The sequence below is a fragment of the Vigna angularis genome, chromosome 2 (assembly GCF_016808095.1).
Source record: "Vigna angularis cultivar LongXiaoDou No.4 chromosome 2, ASM1680809v1, whole genome shotgun sequence".
In the NCBI taxonomy this organism is placed as follows: domain Eukaryota; kingdom Viridiplantae; phylum Streptophyta; class Magnoliopsida; order Fabales; family Fabaceae; genus Vigna; species Vigna angularis.
The window spans coordinates 6,738,970-6,763,259 of NC_068971.1; the positions used below are offsets into that span (position 1 = coordinate 6,738,970).

The 24,290-nt window shown below is 31.4% G+C and overlaps 2 protein-coding genes across 2 annotated transcripts; both read left to right on the plus strand.

Annotated features, from left to right (window-relative positions):
• The first annotated feature begins 11,037 nt into the window (after positions 1 to 11,037).
• LOC128195233 (ubiquitin homeostasis protein lub1-like) lies at positions 11,038 to 15,843 on the plus strand. The gene is made up of 9 exons (XM_052872465.1): positions 11,038 to 11,163; positions 11,298 to 11,367; positions 11,454 to 11,513; positions 12,330 to 12,476; positions 12,572 to 12,610; positions 12,722 to 12,759; positions 13,564 to 13,650; positions 14,072 to 14,237; positions 15,562 to 15,843. Exons 1-9 carry the CDS (start codon positions 11,038 to 11,040, stop codon positions 15,657 to 15,659), a joined length of 831 nt encoding a protein of 276 aa, XP_052728425.1. The 3' UTR covers positions 15,660 to 15,843.
• A 5,869-nt stretch (positions 15,844 to 21,712) lies between these two features.
• LOC108328484 (RING-H2 finger protein ATL67) lies at positions 21,713 to 22,890 on the plus strand. Its single transcript, XM_017562356.2, has one exon. The coding sequence runs from the start codon at positions 21,833 to 21,835 to the stop codon at positions 22,391 to 22,393; it is 561 nt and encodes a 186-aa protein (XP_017417845.1). The 5' UTR covers positions 21,713 to 21,832; the 3' UTR covers positions 22,394 to 22,890.
• The last annotated feature ends 1,400 nt before the right edge of the window (positions 22,891 to 24,290 follow it).

Below are 24,290 nucleotides of genomic sequence, written 5' to 3' on the forward strand. Positions count from 1 at the left end.
GAAAGATTTATTATTCTCTCTTTTTCTCTTGTTTTACAAGTGTTTATATTTTTTATCTACGATGAACTTTTTCCTTCTAAAACTTAGTGATTTTTATCTCGTAAAATTAATTAACAAAAATTATTGATTATAAATAAAATTTGAGTGGTGTTTAATGTTATATTAGAATTTATATTAAAGGATATTTAATTACTTACCATCTACTAAATTAACAAATCTACATTTCATAACAAAATGTATATATTATAGTAACGGTAATTTCGGAACACATGAAATATCTTTTAGAAAGAAATTTCTAGAGTTTTTTTTTTTTTTTTTTTTTTTTCTTCTTCTTTATCTGCATTAGTGCTACAAATAATGACGCTAATAATAATAGTAACACTAACCATGAGAGCAATAGTAACAGTGATGGTATGAGGAATGATGAATGGTATTTAAGTATTTTTAATATATGATTTTCATAATTGTGAACATCATTAATATCATTATTTTCACCTTTTGTTATCATTATCTACTTCTGTTAAAACTGATCATCTGGCCCAATTTGATCCGGTATATCACGGGTTGGTTTCAATCTGACTCATTTATTAGCAAGTCGAAAAAATTTGATCCTGCTCACCGCACATTGGTGGGTTAAATGGATTAGTTCATTGACTCATTTAATGATACTTTTGTTTTTCAATTCTAAAAAAATAACAACTTTTCTCTAATTCAAATCTAAATAACATTTAATCCAAAATAATGTTAAATTATAAAGACAATTCAAAATTAAAAAAATATAATACAATTCAAAATCACCTAAACTCCAAATATAATCCAAAAGCAAGTACAAAAAACAAAATTAGGTAGGTTGGCGAGTCAACCCAGCTCAAACCTGTGGTGGGTCAGATTGGCTCATGAGTTCTAACCTATTTTGACAACACTATCATTATCATTATATGAGATTCATATTAAAATTAATACATTTTCACCACTGATATTATTAGTGATATAATTTTTTTCTCATTATTACAATTATCGTCAATGTTGTTATAATTATAATTGTCAACAATAATCGTATAATTAATTATATTTTTGTTACCATCAGTATCAACACTTATCATGATCAAGTAGAATTAAAATGAGTGAATGAGGTTTAGATTAATCAATTGAATTATTTAGAAATTGTATTATTAATATTTTCTTTTAATTATCTTAAAATCTTATTAATTTTATTGATGGGATTGATTTTTGTGATATTTTTACTAAAGCAAAGGATATTTTTAGACCTTGGTATTCTTTTCCTCTTTTTTTCTTTATTTATTTCTTTAACATATTGTATTTGAGAGTTTATTATAAATGTAAAATAAATATTATTTTTATATTTGATTAGTTTTTTTTATTTTATTTAAGTGAATTGTGTTGTATGGAAATTACTATTGAGAATGATAAAGACTTATATGAATATGTGATCACATATTTGAGATGATATGTGAATTATTTTTTATTTGTGTATTAAGTGTTACAAAAAAGATTAACTATAGAAGTTTTGATGATGACCAAATCAAGTCTTAAGTGCTCGCTTTGTAAGAAGACTTTCATGAAGACTTGTTTTATGTGTTAAAGTTTTTGTAATTAATAGATTTATGTATATGGCTTTATATGTTATTGATTCCTTGTAAGTTATGCTTTAAAATTCTCTTTAGAGTCAAAACACTCTACAATAATCGATTATCTACTTAAGATAATCGATTATCATAGAGAAGTTTTTAAGTTTGCTAACAAACTCATTTTGGCTCTAGAATAATCAATTAGCAGAGAATGATAATCGATTATGGATAATCGATTATGACTTATCATAATCAATTATCAAAGCTAGCCTTTGGAGTTTTTGAGCATGTTTTTGACCATTGTGTATTCATTAAATGCATAATTGATTACCTTAATTAGATAATCGATTATCACGTGCGAAAAAGCCGACAATGGATTTTTTGGAGGTGTCCTTGAGTGAGGTCTTTATAAAGATGTTTTTGACTCTCATTCTAGCATACGAAAACATATCTATTTTGTTTGAACTATGATAAGTGTGATCTACGGTTTGTGTAACTCTTGTGCTTTGGTTTTGAGAACTTGGTGTTTGCAAGAGCGAGAACTTTCACTAGGAGTGTGATTGAGTGTTGCTACTAAGTGAAGCATGTCATCCTTTGTGAAGATTCAAAGGAAGTGTTCATCCTTCGTGAAACATTCGGAGGAGGTGTTCATCCCTTATGGCCTTCAGGGGAAGTCGGTTTCATCTCTTGTGATAACTAGGTGTTTTCTAAACCTTTAAACTTGTCTTTTTGTGTGATTGTAATAGTTTATTAGTTTTGTGATAGTGAAACTTTAATCTCTATTTGGGATTAGCAACTAGACATAAGATCCTTGTGATCTGAATCAATATAAAATTATCTGTACAATTTTCTCTTTTTATTATTGTTTTAATTATTTGTTAAGGAAATTAAAATTAAGAGAAAATTATTAAAGGCACACATTTGCGATAAGAAACTAATTCACCCTCTCTTGGTTTATTATTTACGTAAAACATTCTGTTGCACAACTTCGACAATTGGTCTCATAGCTTGCTTTGATAGTAATTCAAGTAGTTGGACAACATCAAACCTTTGTTGAGGGTGCCTCTATCAATAAACCTCCTTTGTTTATTGGTGAAAATTATGCTTTCTGGAAAGTCAGAATGCAAAATTTTATGGAATCTGTAGATAGTGAGATTTGGGAAACTATCACAATATGATCCTTTTGTTCCTACTGTATTTATTAACAATTTGTAGGAATCAAAACCCCGTGACTATAATGGAATGTTGATGATAGAAGAAGAACTCAACAAAATGTAAGGGCTCGAAATATTATATCATTTGCTTTTAATTGTTGATGACTTTTACAAGGTCTCTACCTGTAAGAATGCTCAAGAGATATGAGAGATGCTATGGGTCACTCACGAAGGTATGAATTGTTGGGATAAACTTAAATTTTAGGGTTTTATTAATAATTTTGTTTAAATCTTATTTTATTAGTTTTTGGGTATAGTAATATTTAGTTTGATTTGATAGAGATAAAATAGGGATACGTAGTTATGATTTTCGGTTTATCTAGGTACAATATTATTTTATGATAGATTAAGCATATTTTATTTTTAAGATAGTTGATATTTTATTTTTATTCCCCGTAATATTGTAAGTATCACGGTTATTTAAAGCCTTCAATTATCAATGAATAATAAGACTCAATTTCAGGAAAATATCAGAGTGCGTATATTGTGAGATTTTCTTATCAGTGGTATCAGAGCTTTATGCTCTGAGTACCGAGAGAAAGAAAAAGAGAGAGAGGAGAGAGTCAAACACCGTGAGAGAAAAAATGAGTGCTTGATTTTTTTGTGAAAGAGATGACAAAGGTAGTCAATGGGATGTGTGTGCCACAATTGTCAGAAAATACCAATTACGACAATTGGTCTTTACAGATGAAGGTTCTTCTTGTATCCCAAGATGTATGGGACATAGTGGAGGACAGGTACAATGAACCCTCGTATGTTGAGCATCAGACAGTGAACCAGACTGCTTCATTGAAAAAGACACGAGTGAAAAACAAATCGGCTTTATACTTTCTGTATAATGCAGTGGATGAATCTTGATTCAAGAAAATAGCTAATGCAAAGTCAACAAAAGAAGCATGGGAAATTCTGAATATAGCATACAAAGGAGATACCCGCGTGAAGCAGGTTCGAGTTCAAGCTCTCAGAAGAGAGTTTAAACATATGGAGATGGATGAAAATGAGGGAGCTGCCGAGTTTATAACTCGAGTGCAGAAGATGACCAACCAACTCGAAATGAACGGAGAGGTTCCTCCTAACCAAGTTGCGGAAAAGATCTTAAGAAATTTGACGGATGATTTTGAAAGTATCATGATCACTATTGAACAGACAAAGGATTTGTCAACTCTCACTATGGAGGAGTTAGCTGGGTCATTAAAAGCCCACTAATTGAGGAAGAAAAATAAAAAGAGGGAACCGAATGATCAAGCACTATAGGTACAGTTTGACTCGAATAAATCTCGAATTACTCAGAACCGAGGTCCTGGCGGAAGAGGGCGAGGAGGCCGAGGACGAGGTGGACGTGGCCGAGGTAATTTTGAGAATGATAGTGATGAGCAAACCGGTCAGCAGAATGGGCGTGACCGAGGACAAGGAAAAGGCCGAGGAAGGAATTGAGTGTTTTAAGTGTGGCAAGTATGGCCACTATGCAAACGAGTGTAGATCAAGCAAGTGCTACAATTGTGGCAAGGTTGGCCATATTGCAAAGTATTGCAAGACCGAGATAAAGGGGGAGACTAATCTCGTTACTGAAGATGCAGAAGAAGAGTGTGGAATTCTATTAATGGCAAAGAGCTCGGATGTAGTGGACATGGAGAGCCCAATCCCAATAATGGATGAAGTGATCTTAGTAAAGGATGCAACAATTGTGGAGAAGGAAAACCTAGAGAAAGAACTCAAACAAAAAGATGAAGAGATTCAACGGATAGGGAGGCTTCTAGATGAAGCTAATGAAATTATGAATAAACAGAGGGTTGAGCTTGAGAAGTTGAAGAAGACGACTCTTGAAAAGGAAGAGAAAGCATCTAGCGTTGTTGAACCAGATAAAAATAGGGAAGAAGAAGATGAAGAAGAGATGAAGGCTGATGAGATTTCTATCAACCTCGGTATGGTATCTAGATACTAGGGCAAGCAATCATATACGTGGAAACAAGAACTTTTTTTATAAACTCACAAAGGTGGAGGCCAAATTCATGTCTTTTGGAGATGACTCCAAGGTGGCCTTAAAAGGGCATGAAACAATCCGACATATGCAGAAGAATGGAAGAGTTGGAGAGATTAGGGATGTTTACTATGTTCTGGAGCTGAAGAGCAATATTTAAAGCATGAGTCAGATAATTGAAAAAGGTAATTCAGTTTTTATGAAAAATCAGATACTGTATTTAAAGGATAAGCATGGTCGTCTAACAATCCAGGTAAAAGCAAAGAAGAACCGGTTGTATGAACTGGAGCTGAAAATCTTGGAGAGAAGATGCAAACCTGGTGTAGGATGATGCACATGGAAAGCCGAATGAAGGAAAGAAGGATTTAAGTTTATGGGGATGTTTGTTGGGATAAACTTAAATTTTAGGATTTTATTAATAATTTTGTTTAAATCTTATTTTATTAGTTTTTGGGTATAGTAATATTTAGTTTGATTTGATAGAGATAAAATAGGGATATGTAGTTATGATTTTCGGTTTATCTATGTACAAATTTTATTTTATGATAGATTAAGCATATTTTATTTTTAAGATAGTTGATATTTTATTTTTATTCCCCGTAATATTGTAAGTATCACGACTATTTAAAGCCTTCAATTATCATTGAATAATAAGACTCAATTTCAAGAAAATATAAAAGTGCGTATATTATGAGATTTTCTTATCACGGTGTCAGAAAAACAAGAAGGAATACCTTGATTCAAGAATATGAGATGTTCTGAATGAAGCAAGTAGAGACAATAATTAATGTTCAAAAGTGCTTTACTCATATTGTGAATCATCTCATTGAGTTAAGTAAGTCTTTCAATAATTATTAGTTAGATATAAAAATTCTTAAATTTTTATACAGGACTTGACAACCTAAGGTGACTATGATAAGCGAGTCACAAAATCTTAACACCATGTTGATGGTTGCGTTATTTGATGAGTTGAGAGAGTGTGAACTTATCTTGGAAGATTGAATGAGGATGAAGAAAAATGTAAGAAAAGGACGTTAGTCTTCAAATATGAGATTGCAAAAAGAAATAGTATCAAAGAGAATGATGAAGATGAAGAAAATATGAATCTTATTATAAAAAAGCTAAGCAAGTTCATGAAGTTTAAAAGTGAGAGAAGATTCAAAGGCAGGAAAAAAAAATCAAGAATCTTCCTTAATTATGTTGTTATGGTTACAAAGAGAAAGAACATATGAAAGTTGATTGTTCAAATAAAAAAAGATGAAGAAAAAAATACAAAAATTCTTAAAAAAAAAAAGAAAGTTGTTAAAATGTCTTTTTATCGCCAAAAATAAAATAAACTTGGTCCCCACTGATATAACATATATAGGGACAGGTATTAATCTTCGGATTCTACTAAAATTAAGTTTAAAATATTAAGTAAAGTTTTGTTATTTTATTTACTAATTATTAACTATAAAGACAACAAGATGGGAAAGAAATTGAATTGGAAAGAAAGGAAATTTAACAAATGCATGATTCTGTTTATATGAAACTGGTATAGATATGAAGAAATGAAAATGAAATAGTCTGATTAACAAAAATGGATGCAATAGCTAATGCTTAAATGGATGCATGATAGGAAGAAAATTAAATTAAATAAATAATTTCAAAACACTTAAAAAGGAATAAAAATAGTATTTCTAAATTAAAACTAAGATGTTACGAAAAATGAAATTAAAAACTAATTATTTTATAGTAACTAAAAATTATAATGGAAAAAGACGAGACAGTAGATGTATGATACCAGAATAAGAACTCTTCCATTATTCAATGGTTCCCACAAAATGGAAACTGCTTTCGTGAGTAATGATTGATGATTATTGTTCACTCAATAAACTTTCCTTATTCAAAAGTTTTTTTATGAATGAGATACATTACCAATCAAAAATACCCCACTAACTCATACAACTTATAATTAACCTAAAATTTCGTATTTGAGAATAAGAAGTTTATTATTTAAAGTTTTTCAAGGTATGTTTCTGACTTTTTGTATTCAAAAGTTTGAATTATATTGCTATAATTTAGTTCTATATTACTTATTTTTTGTTTATTGATGCTTCTATCATATTTAATATTTTTTTAGGAGTTGAGGTCAAACACAATTAAATATTTCTTCTCTTTTCATTCATCATCTTTCAAAAATAAAACATAAATTAATAAAACTTCAAAACACACAAGAGATTATTAACCCATGTTATTAAAATATTAAACGATTTAAAAAATATATTAAGAGAACATAAACATAAATATACAAAGAAAAAATTATATATTTTGAAAATTCCTGAATTTAGTGACTTCTGCACGAAGTGTGCTTCCATGTCGGAATTATTATAACAGAGTGTCCAAAAATCACGTTTTTTTATCATTGTTCAATGACATGATACTAAAAATGCGGAACACGTGTATATAAACAAGTGAGCAACTATAATCAATTCAATTTATTAACCTCACCCCTCAATTACTTAGTTTAAATTAAAACAATGATCTGATATGGTTTGATGATATGTATTTAATATTGTAAAACGTGATTATATAAAAAAAATTGTGTTCAAGTTTCTTCGTTAAAATTTGTCACACTATCTTTCTAACAACCTAACCTATATAAGTATCCCTTTATACTAAATTGCACCATGAATTAAATAGTTTACTATACATTAATATACATCATTCAGATCAAAATAATTCATTTTTATAAAACTAAATTCAATCTTAATATATATGTGCATATATTTTAAAATTTAATATTTTAATCCTTTCAAAGTTTGTTATTTCATATCTCTATGTACTACTAATAATTACTACATTTTTTTTATAAATTTAATAAACAAAAAAGTAAGTTACTAAATATAAGATAACTACACAGAAATAATTCGTATGCATATAAGCATTGTAAAATGGCATTTCACTATTGAATTTATTATTTTGATTATAGATCAACATATACAGATCTAAATATTAAGTGAATATATATCAAGGAACTCAACTAACATCTTTTGAAATACTTGTATGAAACATGAACTATCAAAAGCTAACACAAAACCAATTTTAGACATTTCAAGTCTACATTTCCTAAATCAAACTTAGGATTCTTGAAAACTACTAATAGTGCAGAATAATCAATCATATTCCAACCAGAATAAGTTTTTTCTTTTCTTCCACAAATGCGATACCTTTATGTTGATGTTCATGCATAAGATTATATTTGTATATGTATATGCAATCTAATAAAGAAAGATAATTCTCAATAAGTTTATGTTTGTGATGATGTATTTAGTTTTTTAATCAAGTTTTTTGGGAATGAGTTAGTACTTTTTTTAATTTTTTTTATGTGTGTGGATGATACGAAGGACCAAGGGTTATCAAGTTAGGGATAAATAAATTTCATAGATGAGATAGAGGTGAAATGTAAATCTGAGATACTTGTGGATGGTGTGGAACTTGTTGCCTTTTAATTATGTATGGTTTTGCCAAATGAAAATAATATAGCTAAACCTTGAATTTTATATGTGAGTTGAATATTGTAATGTTGGAGTTGTTGATGATATGCAAAAGTGATTATATTAAAGAGATTAATTTGTATACGTGGTTATTTTGATGGCGTGGAATTTGTTGCCATTTATGTTTTTTCTCAATAAAAAAAAAGTATAGCTAAATCTTTGAATTTAATATTGAAGTTGTTATGAATTGTACAAGTGATTATTGATAACATTAATTTGTAAGAATAAACAATGAATGTGTTGTTATGAAATAAATGAAGTGTTTAAATTTAACTAAATTAAGATTAAGATATAATTTGAATTTTATTTTACTATTTTGAAAATTAATCTCATTTCAATGCATAAGTAAATTAAGTTATGATTTGAGATAATAAGTTGTTCTTACAATAAAATTATTAGAGTGAAAGCAAACATATTTAATGTGAGGGAAAACGTTATTCGCTAAAATAGTATCATTCGTTGCTTCAGTCCTAGCTTATAGTTAGAGCCATCATAAAAATCAAATTGGTTATCTCTCCTATAAGAGTTTGATCATTCAACATTATTTTGAAAACTTTAGAAAAAAAGAGACCAAAAATAATTATTCTCCTTTATAGAGAAATATTACTCAACACTAAAAAATAACACTGATAACGATTGATTTTATGTATTTTTGTGTATATATTTTGATGAATAAATCAACTCTTTCATAATTTTTACCTTGTTTTATCCCCACTTTTAGTGTGTCTTCATGTTTACATGTGTTTTTGTTAGTATATGTGTGTTTTATCTCTAATATCTCTTTGAGTGTGTGAAATAAGAAAATAGGAAACAATTCTGGTGGATGAAAACAAGTTAAAACTCAAAGAAACATGATTAGACAACAAAAGATGGATTTTAGGTAATACTCGCTCTAGGTGCCACAAGAGTTGCATTCAGTGCTTTCAATGACACTATTTATATGAAACTGTTCATTATTCATTGCTCACTATTCACTTGGCACTGTTCACTTGTTGGATGACAATATTTACTTATTGGGTGAGTTTGTCAATCAGAAACATGAAAATAGGTATTTATAATGTTTTCGCGATGTTTTTGAGAATTCTCTTTCTCCTACACACTACAAGAAATATTAAAATTATATATGGATTATTATATACGGATTTAAATCCGTATATAATTTAAATATTTTATACGGATATTACATACGGATTCTAAAATAAAATTATATACAGATATTATATACAGATTTTCCGTATATAAATTCCATACATAAACTTGGCGCGTGGCGGCGGGAAAATTTCATAAGGATATATCCCCTGGAATTCCATTACCCGTATGTAAGTAGAATGAAGTATATTATATACGGATTTCAAAAATAATTTTTAAAAAAACGTACTTTTATTAATTAGAAGCTGAAACCTATCATTCACTCTTTGTTATCCCTCTCGAACCGTTGAGCTACTCTCTCTGAAAACCTCGAGCTATCTCTCTCCTCGAACCCTCGAGTCCTTTCTCTCTCGAACCCTGGAGCTCTCGCCGTCCCTCTCTCGAGCCGTCTTCGCTCTCCCTGTCCCTCTCTCCAGCCCTCTTCACAGTCCCTGTCCGTCGTGCTCTGCTTCTGTGTCCTCTCTCTCTGTCAAAGTGTCTGTCGTGTTCCGGCGTTCACCAAGCAATCTCCTTGTTCGTCGGGTGTCGTAGTTGGATGCTGAAGGAGTATCTTCATCTGGTAAGTAAACCCTAATCCTAATGCTTAGTAATCGATGAAATCGTTAATCGCGAACCCTAATCTTTTTCGTTGTTTGTTTTATTTGGCACATTTGTGGTTGGTCTCGCAAGCCGTGGTTGGAGTGTCAATCTTTTCAAAATATTTGTCCCTTTGTCTGATGTGAATATACCATCCTCTTTTATGTGTGGTTTAATTATTAGGACCTTGAAAGATTAATGTGGTTTCTACAACATCATTTTGATGTACTTATCCATTAAGCTTTATAGGACACTTTCTTGCCCATTTTGATGGCTACTCCTTTGTAACATCAGTTTTTCCTTTTCTTGTCTGTCCATATTGATAATTTCTTAACCAAGATTTTCACTTGACCATGGTAATATATGGTTCATTTCTCCTTGGTGAATAAATGACTTCCGTTTCATGTGAACATTTTACAACTTGAAAATCCATTTTTTTTAATTTTAATCTATATATTTTATGTTATGCTTGGATTAGCTATGTCTTGCTATTATTGATGAACTCAGCTTGATCTGTTTAATTTTGCTAGGAAGAGGGTTGGAGGATTGAAATTAGAAGAGTTACCAGGCTTGGAGGCACTAAAGATCCCGGGTATACTTTTAACTGTTTTTCTCTTTAAATTCCATTTAGCATGAGCATTACCCCTTACCCCCACCATTTGTTTCTTCTTTTGGAGTGTTGGAATCGGGGTTGGGGAGACAGATATAATTTGCAAGTAATGGCATCACATTGGTTGAAGATCGCTCATCTTTGTAAAACAGATGCTATTTTCAGCTTTGAATGTCTTTTCAAATAGGAGAGCCGAGCTTGATTGAATGAAATTGTAGCATTAAATGAGTCATAACTCATAGGTTTTCCACAGTTCTGTTATACCTGTTGGCTAATGACATTCTGTAATTTATACATTTGCATGATACGTGGTTAGAGAATGAACATCCCTTCCTCTTTTTAACTATGTTATAACTTTCTTGCATTTCGAGCACTCGTCTTTGACATGGTTTCTGTTTTAAGCATCTTCTGGTTCTTAACAGGATCAACTGATGGCCAGACAAAAATAGTGAGAGAGGGGGATAATGGGGTGGCATATGGATGGAACAAGAGAGAACAGAAGTGGGATAAAGTAATTCCCTCTGTTCTATATTTTGTATTTCACTTAAACTATCTATTTCTGTTGCCTAATTGAAATCCAAGTTACAGTGGCAAATATAGATGATATTATAAGATTTTTTATTAACAACTCTCGTTTACTTAAAGATCGGTGAAGTTGTTGATGGACTTGAGGAATCAAATCGCCAACTGTTTGATGGTATTCAGTATGATTATGGTCAGTTTTCTTTGCTTCCCTGAACACTTAATTAGGTTTGCCTTCTGCAGATTCATTTCTTATAAACTGTGCCTGTGTTTATTCAGTGTTTGATGTGGATATTGGTGATGGTATGCCTATCCGTAAGCTTCCATACAATCGATCAGGTACATGTTTTTACCTACAGGCAGCATGTTTAATCCTGATTTAATAATGAACAGACTCACTTTCTTGTGCCACATTAGGAGAAGTTATCTTGTTGTTCTATGAATGTTTTGGAATAGTGACTTTAACTGACTTAATAGGGTCAGTAGAAACGTATTAATTATTATTTCATTAGTTTCTTATGTGTTGTATAATTCAACTATGAAAACTTGGAGAAGTAGATGGATTTATTCATATTCCACTAGAAAATCTGGATTGTGTAACATGAACTACTCTGGTCCAAGTTATCAAAATTGTTACGGTAGATTGCATCAGTTTCTAGAATGTGTGCGCGTGTGTGCATACTTGGTCAATGTACTAATGAAAATAAAGCAGTTGTTTTGCCCTGTCCTATATAGAAAAAAATGAGGTGTGGTAGTAAAATAGCACTCAAATATTTTTGTTTTCCTTGCATTTGATTTTCCCTTATGCTCTGAAGTCTGGAGTCACAGTACTTAAGATAGTAGAGACATATTTATGAAGAAGAGAATGTGTTAATCTTTTCAAAATATTTGTCCCTTTGTCTGATGTGAATATACCATCCTCTTTTATGAGTGGTTTAATTATTAGGACCTTGAAAGATTAATGTGATTTCTACAACATCATTTTGATGTACTTATCCATTAAGCTTTATAGGACACTTTCTTGCCCATTTTATGCTTTAAGCCTTCTTGTCACTTGCAATTGTTTGTCTTATTTGACCCATGCAAGATGGTAAGAATTTTATGCCTGTGAATGAAAATTGCTTACTAATAAATAAAACTTTAATATGTCTCCAGATAATCCATATGATGTTGCTGATAAATGGCTACTCAAGGAGAATCTTCCACTTTCTTTTCGTGAACAAGTTGTACAGTTCATTCTTCAAAATATCGGACAAAACAATGTTACTTTTGATGCCTCATTTCGTGATCCCTATACTGGCTGTAAGAATAGTGTTTGTTAAATAACAGAATTGATGGTGGTCATTATCCTTGTAGTCCTCCTTTTTTACTTAATTGCTTTTTACTTTTTGTTTCAGCCCATGCTTACGTACCAGGACAACCTTCTCATTTGTCTGGTAATAAAAATTCAGCTTTGTGTTGCCATTCATTAGTTTCATCATGTTCATCTTGTAGTTATCTCATCCTTGTATGACTCATCCAATTTTTTTTTTAATATTTAATGACAGATATTTCTGCAAAACCCACTTTCAAGCATATTCCTAAGGTGTGCTTTCATACCCTTTGTATTAGAGGTGGTTGACATATTTTGTCTTGGGGAAATACATTTCAACCTGGGAGTTCTTAAGTCTGGAAAATGCAAATGATTTGTTTTATCTTTTACTTAGTAGTACTTTTTTTTTTCCTTTTTATTAAAATAAAAAAAATGCATTTTTAATTTTTAGCTTGGGTTACATGTTCTGTGGGCAGTTAAAGTCCAGCTATGTAGCAAAGTCCTTGATCCCAGCATGTTATATTTTGTGTGCCCTAACCTAAGTGTAAATTTATGTATAATATTAGCATCTGATCTGGTATGTTGTGGCATAAGCAATTTGTAAATTTTTTATTTTGATGTAATTGTGGTCTATGTATCCTACTGTTTTTTTGTATTAAAGATAGGGATCCCTTGAATCAGTACATGGAGAATATTGCTCTAAATGGAGCTCAATAGGAAGAAATGACTATTAATGTTTCTTGATGATGCCCTTGTTTATTAGTTCCAAATGGGGCTTCACTTTAGAAAATTGGTGTCAAGTAACTCCAAAGTTTTGATTTCATCGTTATTTGGCCTTTATGGTCTTGCTATTATTAGCTCATTTTTACTGCTACTATTACAAGAAGGCCAGCATATCATCTTTATAGAATGTTGCTCAATGGACGAGTAATTTGATTCCATTTGGAAGTGGATGGTACTTAAAGTAGTGTAATAGTTCTTTTAACACAATTTCTGTGAGGAACTTTGTACTTTTTCCCTCTTTGACTTATTATGTAATTTTTTAGCTCATACCCTGTTATTAAATTCTGTTGTCAGAAAGGGATGCTTGTTTTTGATGCTGCTCAGTTTGATGGGATTCTTAAAAAGATTATTGAGTTCAATAATGCATTACAATCTGACCAGGTAGATATGGTAGATGTTTTATTCTTCTTTGGTTATTAATTTGTTATAGATACAGTTAAAATCATATACTTTTGGCCAAAGGAACTTCAAAGTTGCCATGTTCAGGATTGGGGAATGTTTTAATCTTCCATGTCTGCTTTACCCATGATCATTTCGAACTCCAATGTGCTTGTTGATGATGATAACTTAAACTGCCTTTTGATTAAAGACTTGAAATCTGAAGTTTATGATGTCCTTTAATACGGACTTACACATGATTTCCAACTACCTATGAGAAACTCTGCATATGAACTATGTATAAGAATTAATAACAATAAAGCTGCACATTTTAGCAAGTGGGCTTCAACTTTTACGGAGCATACATGAATTCAAAAATAAAGTGTGCTGTGTAAATTGGTTATATTTTTTGAATCTCATGCAGGAAAAGCAGAACTTGTCTTTGACTGAGCTCAATGTTTCCAGACTGGGTGCCATTGTTAAAATTCTGAAAGATACTTCACATTATCATTCTAGTAAATTTGCAGACTCTGATATAGACTTGTTACTGAATCTGCTTCGATCATGGCCTATTGCAATGATATTTCCTGGTTAGTTATTGTCTCTTGTTTTGCTCCTTTTTGTTGTACTTCAAGAAACTTTTGTTGCTAATTTGAGAAAATCATTGGAATTTCTTTTTTTTTCAATTTTTTGTCCTCATTTATAGTTTAGGTTTAATTGCTTCCTTTGTCCTCAGTTTAGTTGAATTGTGTCAAATTCATCCTCATTTTTAAAAAAGTTTCATTGTCGTCCTCACGTGGTGTAAAAGTTTCATTGTCGTCCTCACGTGGTGTAAAAGTGTCAATTGAATCCAAACATAGAAAAAATTTGTGTCAAAGTAGTCATTTTTCCTATATCTCTGTGTCTTCCTTTCATACAATCAAGTACAGATATTCATTTTACCTTATCCAATTTAAGGCTTTTCATAGCTCCAGAGAAGTGACATATGAAAGGAAGACACAGAGATATAGGAAAAATGACTACTTTGACACAAATTTTTTCTATGTTTGGATTCAATTGACACTTTTATATCACGTCAGGACGACAATGAAACTTTTTTAAAAATGAGGATGAATTTGACACAATTCAACCAAACTGGGGACAAAGGAAGCAATTAAACCTATAGTTTATGAGTACTGATGTTACTGCATAATGAGTTATACTGAAACTAATATTCCTACTCTGTATTTTGTATTATCAAATCTTATACTACACTTCATTGTTTTTTTTTTGATGTGAAGAGACGAGAATGAAGGCTGGGAGTGTTGATTCAAATGCTACATAAATATTTTATTGTATTAGTTGGTTAAAATTTTGTTTAATATATATTTGTATAGTGTGGATGCAGGGCATATATATTTATTGTATGGGATGTTAGTCTTGATTGATATATTGTTATATATATTACATTTATTACGTTATATATTATATAGCAAGCTAAGATAAGTTTTCATTTCAAATTTTGGGTGTAAAATATTATAATATATATATATATTAGATGGTTTGTAATAAACTTTTTCCTTTGGGATTATTAGTATATTATATTAAAAGTATTAACTGGATTGCTGCAAAATTAATTATATTTGGATGTATGAACGTGTGAACGTACCAAGAGGTTTGAACTAATATTATGCACCATACCTTGTGATTTTAGTATAATCTTGTTGCAAATTTGGATTCAATTGTTATTAATTAGTTGACTTCTTTTTCATAATATTTTAGATAAAAACTCTTAAGAAAAGAAAATAAGAAAAAAGTCTTCCTCACAAAAAGTGACATAATAAATTTCTATTAATTTAATGAGTTAAGTGTAGAATCTTTTAATTAATTTTTTAAAAGTATTAATTGTATTTCTTTTTTTCCTTATTATTGTAGGTCGGGGCAAAGTGATGGTATTGGAGCAGTTTGCTTTGACAACTATTGACACGGTGATAGCTTTTTACCCTATAACATTTCACATTATGCGAAATTGAGCAATGGACTAGACATCATGTTTGGAAAAGAATAGCGCAAGGCGACATCTTTTTCTATCTAGAGAAGATATTGTAGTTGTTGTAAACATCTATCTCTGCCTTTAGACTTTGATATTTTACCATTTTGGACAGATTTTTTATTTATTCATTCAAGTATAGGATCCTTATATATTTTCTTGTACAACTTTTTTACTTTTGCATTGTCTTTTCTTGGATATAGAAACCATTTAGCTCGAAACTTATGTCTTATTTTTGATAAATGTTGAAAGTTTTCAGTGAATTATATCTTTTATTAAATAGTTATAAATGTTTATCTATATTAGATGATTTTTGGCAATTTGTTAGTTATGTTGACTTTTATCAGCTATTGAAACTCATAACTATTAAATGCAGATGCAGAATCACCTATTTTTTTTTTTATAAAATCATAAATTATATACGGATTTTTCCGTATATAATTATATACAGATTTTCCGTATATAATTATATACGGATTTTATATACGGATTTTCCGTATATAATTATATACGGATTTTATATACGGATTTTCCGTATGTAAATTATATACGGATTTTTCCGTATGTAAATTATATACGGATTTTTCCGTATGTAAATTATATACGGATATATCCGTATATACCTTACCTACGTTCTTTTATATACGGATTTTTGTCCGTATATAATCCGTATGTAATATCATTTTATATACGGATTTTGGAGGTTATATACGGATTTTGACCGTATGTAACTGTGATTTTTCTTGTAGTGACACTTCATTCTTCACCTAGAGCGACTTGGAGAGGTCCTTTGAGGTTGTTTGGGGTGCTAGAAAGTTCTCCCTTATCCTCCTTGGGTTTTAATCTTCATCAATGGTGATTTTGACCTTTTTGGATTGAGAGGAAGATGGTTTGCAAATTGAAGGTGTTAATGTGAAGGGAAAACATAATTGGAGCATGGAGAAGTTACAAAGAACCTTGGAAAATTGCATGTATCTTTCTTTGGTTTACAAGTTCTTCTTTATCTCTCTAATTTTGTAGAACTCTAAATTCTCACTAGTGCAGAAAAGACCTTTAACGTCATCCTTTAGACGTCTGACCCTCGAATATCCTACGTAAAAAATGACCAGTGGCATTTTTCGTAAATAAAACAACTATTTAGACGTCGGCTATGGCGGGGCCCGACGTCTAAATACTCATATACGTCGGCTCCCCCGAATAGACGCCAAAACTAAACGAAAAAGTTAAAAAAAATAAATTTTTATTCTATTTAGACGTCTCTTATGGGGGGAACCGACTTCTAAAGTCATTTAGACGTCTATTATTGGGGGAACCGACGTCTAAGTACACAACCCAGAAATTTAAAAAGTCACTTTTTGACTCCATTTAGACATCTGATCCCACCACTCCGACTTCTAAAGTCATTTAGACGTCTATTATTGGGAGAACCGACGTCTAAATACACAACCCAAAAATTTAAAAAGTCACTTTTTGACTCCATTTAGAAGTCTGATCCCGCCACTCCAACTTCTAAAGTCATTTAGACGTCTGTTATTTGGGGAACCGACGTCTAAATACACAACCCAGAAATTTAAAAAGTCACTTTTTGACTCCATTTAGACGTCTGATCCCGCCACTCCGACTTCTAAAGTCATTTAGACGTCTGTTATTGGGGGAACCGACGTCTAAATACACAACCTAGAAATTTAAAAAGTCATTTTTTTACTCCATTTAGATGTCTGATCCCGCCACTCCGATTTCTAAAGTCATTTAGACGTCTGTTATTTGGGGAACTGACGTCTAAATATGCAGCCCAAGAATTTAAAAAATCAATTTTTGACTCTATTTAGACGTCTGTTATGGGGTAACCGACTTCTAAAGCCCTTTAGACGTCTGTTATGGGGGAACCGACTTCTAAATGTCGGCATTAAAACACCGCGAACGCGAGACAATCGTTACGCGCACTCATTGTTCATCATCTTCGTCGCGTTTTCTCTCTACGGGTTACGCTTTTCAGGTTCGTTTTCTCACTTTTGCACCGTTTTAAATTAATTTTACTCCGATTACATCACTCTTTGATGCATTATCTTTCATTTGAACCGATTAAAATGCATTTTCGTTGGGTTTTGGTGCAGTTATTCTCGTGTCCTTGGGCAACGTTCTTCGGCGGCGATTTCTTGCATTTTGCACTCCTCTAATTCCCTCCACTACGTTTTTAAAACCATCCAATAAAAAAATGTACAATAAATTCTCTTCAACTAAATTATAAAGTTGTAAACTCGAATCACCATGAGTCAGGAGCAACCTTAGAGACGTCTGACCTGTATGGATCGGACGTCTATATAGACGTCTGACCTATATAGGTCCGGCGTCTATATAGACATCTGACCTATAGTGTCTGACGTCTCATTAACGTCACCCATATAGACGTCGAACAGAGATGAGACGTTAAAAGCCCAAAATAACAGCCGTTTAAAGTCCTTTCTGCACTAGTGTCTCCACCATTAAGGGTTATTCCTATTTGTTGAGATTAATTGTAAAACATGGAATTCTGGGGTATTGAGTGTTGTTAATAATATATGTTTTTTCAATTAATGTTAATATTCAATTTTCATGCTTAATGTTTGTTATGATTTGATCATCCATGATTTCATTTGGGGTTCTTGATGTATTAGAAAATATGATTTGAACCTAGAACTGAAATTTCACACTTAATTGATAGAATTGATATGATTATTAATGTATAAGAATGAAATGAATGAAATTTAGTCTTTGCAAATTGTAAATACTTTATGTTAATTTATTTTTTCATACTAATTGTTTGATGAAAATATTAAAAAGAGTTTGTTGTGTTTTGTGAACTTTAATGTCTAATTGGATTATGAAAGGAATACTTATCATGCATAAGTCCATTGAAAGAAAACACTATTATACTTATTATTTGTTACTTGTTACGTTGTGATTGATATACTTGTTATTGGTTTTTAAGTCAACCAACACGCAACAAATTACAATTGTGACAAAACAGTTTCCAAACTTGAATGAGAAAGAGTAGTAAATATTGATTCTTTTTCAAATAAAAGAATGATGTTTCATATGTGATGTCTCATTGTTTTCAAAATCTTTGGTTGTTTTAAATACTTATTTTAAAATTATATAATGGCTAAATGATATTGTATATATATTATGATCATAACGATATAATGAATGAATATAGTTTTATGATGATTAAGTATTGAGACTATATATTACTATAAGTGCTCTCAATTATGAAACAATGGTAGACTATATTCTTAGATAATGATAAACTATATGATCATAATGTATGAAATATTATTGTTTATATAATTATACCTTTATTTTAATTCTCAAAACTTTATAAAAGAAATAATAAACTCAATACTGAAAATCATAAAAAGAATTTAAATGTCTTCAAATAATAAATAACTATTCATTTGGTAACCCTAAACTAAAAATGTGAATGTGAATTTTATATATATATATATATATATATATATATATATATATGTATAAAAAAAACTGAATCACTTAAAATACTATTGAGCGCTTGAAAAAAGAGAATAAAATAATATGGAGAAGAAAAAGAAAACACAATAGTAAAATTTATTGACAAATTTCACGATTTATTAGTAAAATGTATCCACAACTATTTTACTAATAAATATTTGGTCGTCATTGAAAAAAATCAAAGTACTAATAAATTTTTATTACTATCAACATAATAGAAAATTTTTATTACTTTAAAATTATTGACAAATTTTCTTATAATTATAGAAAAGTGGAGAAAAATAAATGAGTGGGTTTCTTTATATTATCTTATTCACAAGTTAATCTTAATCAATGAAAAGAATAATATTATGTTTCTGTCTGTTTTTTACCTATTAGTCAAAATTCATTTATTCATGCCCACTTATAACTTGTTATATTTGAGTGAATAATATATATATTAATGGTTTGAAAATATATAGGATTTTAAAATATAACTGATGGTATAACTTATTTTTCTCAAAATATACACACACTAAATTTAAAATAAATTAATTGGTACAGCTCAGAGGGTGAAACTCCCAATGCGATTTCTCCAGTATTTGTGTATGTGAATATATAGTTATGCGTTATTAAAAGCAGGTTGGGTCCATTCAATTTTATACTATTGTTTTAGTAGGAAGAAACGCCTGCGCTGTTTTAACTATGCTAATGAATTCTTCGAATTACACAAACAAGAATAAATAACGACACACTTTATTTATTTCTTTCTGATTTCAAACGTACCAAGGGAATATCACACCAAAGAGTCAAGGTCAAAATTTTTAATTTTGAACCAGAGTCAAGGTCAAATTTTTTAATTTTGAATTTCTCTTTCAGCATAAATATTTATATGAATATTTTTAATTAGTTTGACAGTGGTAGTGACACAGTAAATGAAATAAATAATAAATTGAAATTTAATTTTATAAAATTAATTAGAGAAGTTTTACATTCAATTATATATGATAAATATGTTTTTATACTCAGTGGATGTAAAATCTCTGACATTATCATTAAACATTTATACAATGTTTTTTATGCATATTTAAGGAAACAAATATATTGAAGCGGCATTAATGTTGTTTAATCTTGCGAGGCTAATATTGATTAGGTGATTTGATTGTTGAAAACAATAGAGATGGGTGAATGAAATTGTTCCAAGACTCGCTTTCTGTGCACCCCACGACACCAAAACACAACATGAACCTTTTTCTAAGTTGTAGCACGCACGAACAAAGGTTTCCCCCAATCCCAAACCTTTTTCTTATGGCAACATCACGTTACAACCTCACACCCCACACACCATTATCCCAATATTAAACTAAAATAAAAAGATTACCAATTTGGAAAGAAGACAAAAGAGTAAAACATACTCCAAAACAAAACACTACTGTCTTCTAATGGAAACTAGTTTATTCCCCTCTTTCCCTCTAATTCCAAGAACCAACCTCCAATACCAAAGTGGAGAAACGCAAGCTCCTGACTTAGGCACAATAATTTCCCAGCGTGTTCAACACTTTCTAGACATGATAATTTCGGATAAATATCAAACTGTGTTTACACTTTTCAACCATATCATAATTATAAAAAGTTTCTTTTCTTCAGTTCGCTCTTGGATATTCTTTCGTCACCTCTGTCATATGATTTCAACATCAATAGAATTAATAACTCACTTATTTTTAACAAACACTTCCTACATGTTCTTATCATAAAAGACCAAAAACAAATTGATAAAAATATCTCATTATTGTAAGCCTTATTATTTTCCGTTTTTATAAGGATTAATTGATGATTTTAACTACTAAGAAATATGTGACTTATAATTTTATTACAAAAGGTGATTATGTTAATCATATATATATATATATAATGTCGAAATTATTATAGTATTTTAATATATATAAAAAAACTTTAAAAGGCCTAGTAATTGCGTTTGGAATAAATAATACACGCGTAACTAGGATTTTGTTTTGGTGTCCTTACGATATGATAAATTTTGTAGTCTTAAAATAATTATTACTATTTTTGGTAAATCTGACATCCGAAAATTGCCCCATTGGTTGAATTGACAACTTCATCCTATAAACTCGAGATCTATTTAGTGTTGGTTCATAAAAAAAAACATAATCATGAGTTAAACATGGAATGTGCATGGACTTTCCATTGCAAATATATCCTCCCAAAACTCTAATAGGAAGAATTGAAGAATTACCTTAGAGGGAAATATGAGTGATAATAATTTTAGGGAAAATAGTGTATCCATTAATACTATAAAACAAATTTATAGTGTAAGACAAATGCAATATCGGATTGATTTATAATGTAATAATGAGTAATAAAGTGGTAATAAAAAAAAGAAAAAGAAAATGAGGAAAAATGAAAGTCAAAAGATGTATGATAGATAATGTGAGTGATGAGTAACTCCCTTCCACTGGCAGAATTTAATGCAGACTAACTCCTCTGCTGAGAAATGAGTCTGAGAAGAAAATAAAAAAATAAAACAAAGTATTAAATGCAGCAGCTGAAGCCCTCACCCACCCTTTACCCTTCTCAAATGGAGAATCTCTTTTCTCTTTTTCTTCTTCGTCTTCTTCCTCTTTCTCTTCTTCTTATTCCTTCCCTTTCTCCATGTCCCCTTCAATTCCCTCTCCTCACATCACCCACCTTGGCCTTGGCTACTCCATCGCCATAGCCCTCGCCTTCCTCTTCCTCCTCTCTACCCTTCTCCTCTCCTCCTATCTCTGCTGCCGCGCCACCCGACACCGCACCCAAACAACCGCCATCACAACCGCCGCCACCAACCCCTCCGACGGCGTTGTTCTGCCGCGTGTCATCTTCGTGGCGGAGGACGACGACGACGACGAGGAGGCCAGCGTTGCGCTGGGGCTCGACCAGAGCGTCATTAATTCCTACCCCAGGTTCCAGTTCGACAGGGACAACGCGCGGAATAGTAACGGGAATAACAACACGTGCTCCATATGTTTGTGCGAGTACAAGGATTCGGAGATGCTCAGGATGATGCCCGAGTGCCGCCATTTCTTCCACCTCTGTTGCCTCGATTCCTGGCTCAGACTCAGAGGCACCTGCCCCGTTTGCCGCAACTCGCCGCTCCCGACGCCGCTCTCCACGCCGCTGCAGGAGGTGGTGCCGCTCTCTCAGTACGCCGCCGATAGAAGGCGAAGTAGGTGACTTTTTTTTTCTTTTTTTTTTTGAACTTTTTGGGTTAATTTGTGATGTAGGCTTTGCCTTTTTTTTGGTTGTTGGGAGGAGATTTTTGAAGTTTTGATTTTTATTTTATTTTATTTTTAGTGGTGGGGCGGGGGAAATGAACGGAGGGTTCTTATTTTTTTTTTTCTTTTTATTTAGGTCTGATGTGAGGGGAATGGGGAAAATTCTTAGGGCTAGTTGGGGTGTTCCGTTTCTTCTCTTTTACATAGATAACATTAATTCAAGTATTTTTTTTCTTTATAAATTTGGGGTTTTTTCGCTTTGTTCGACCATGGTGTTCGTTGCGGCTCGTGATCGTGATCGTGATTCGTGTCATTACGTTGTTTGGTTGTTTTGGACTCTAACGAAACTGATTGTGCATTCGAAAAATGAATTTAATAGAGTTAAATGGAGTTAATTTCAGTTCCGGATTGTAAGTCTCAACGGATGAAACTGATTTCGATTTTTTTAATGATAAAACAAACGGCCATAAGTATATTTTGATTGATTTGACATTGCATTACCTTTGATATAAATGTGGGCTAAAACATGTATCGAAGGAATTGAAGTTAATTTTCATCTCATTGGAGTGTTTGAGATGTGAAAATCAAAAGCTTTTTGGAGGAGTATTTTTCTGGTAACGTGAGTATTTGTCGCGAGTCTCTTGTGATCTGACGGAGTGTGAAACACGTGTAATGTGTATCAGAATCTTCCTTGTACCATTAAAAAACATGATGCGCGATCAGTAAAATCATCTGTGCAGTAATTTTTTTTTTCAAATAAGCTTCTGTTCATAGTTCTAATATATAATCGGGGATCTATCTATCTATTATTAAGATTTTTTTTCAGTTATACCACTTTATATACATAAAAAAAATATTTTTCTCTTAGTTTTACTCTTTCGACCAGTTGTTTTGGTGGAGCACTTTCCATTGTGATTGGTGCTTTGAGCCGCAATGGAATGCTAATTTTGCTGCTCTGTATTACCCATTTGTATTAGTTTTAGTGATTATTTTGCCTCTGCCTTTGCCTGGATTTGATTCAGAAGAGGAAGATATTGATGCTTTTTAGGTTTCATTTTTCTCTCCAGTCATGACCCATTTATTTGTCGTTATGTGTAGACAGCTTATATATGATATCTCTTCATTCTTTCTCTCAATATTCTTGTTGTATTCTACTGCCTGACAGGAATTAGATGAAATATCCCTTTCAGTGTGTGTAGAATGTCAAACAATCCCTGACACGCTTACATGCACGGAACACAGTAACCCCTAGCTTTCTCCAACATTAATTCTTCCCTACTTTATCATCCACAAACTCCTCAACCAAACCCTTACATTTTACATTCCCTTCAATTCACAGAAACTCACCAAGTTTCAACTACTGTTCAATTTAAAATTTGATATGTTACGAGAACCATTTTTAGAAACTACACTGCTACTTTCAATTTTTAATTCATCAATATTTATAAGATCACTCTTCTGGTTTGGTACCTCGCAGTTCATTTATGACTTTATCTTTACTGACAAAAGCAAGCTTTCATATGTTAGGAAAATGGTTTCTGTACACTGCTTTCTAATCCAAACTTGGGAAACATTTAAGCTTTTTAAATATGGAGAAAAAGATTGAAGTTGTTATTTAAGAAAAAAAACTCTCTTTACCGATTTGTTATTTGTCTAGTGCTTTCTATAATCAGCTGCACTTGTTAGTATTTTTCTATCACAGTTCCACGTAAACTAGTTAAATACATAGATAAATTTCTTTTGTGAAAACCCTGATACAAGATATTTCTGTGAGTTGACATCACTATTATCAGTGATTGAAATTAAGCATTTGCTGAGAAGTCACAAGAACGTTTTGGATAATCCACTAGGTAAGA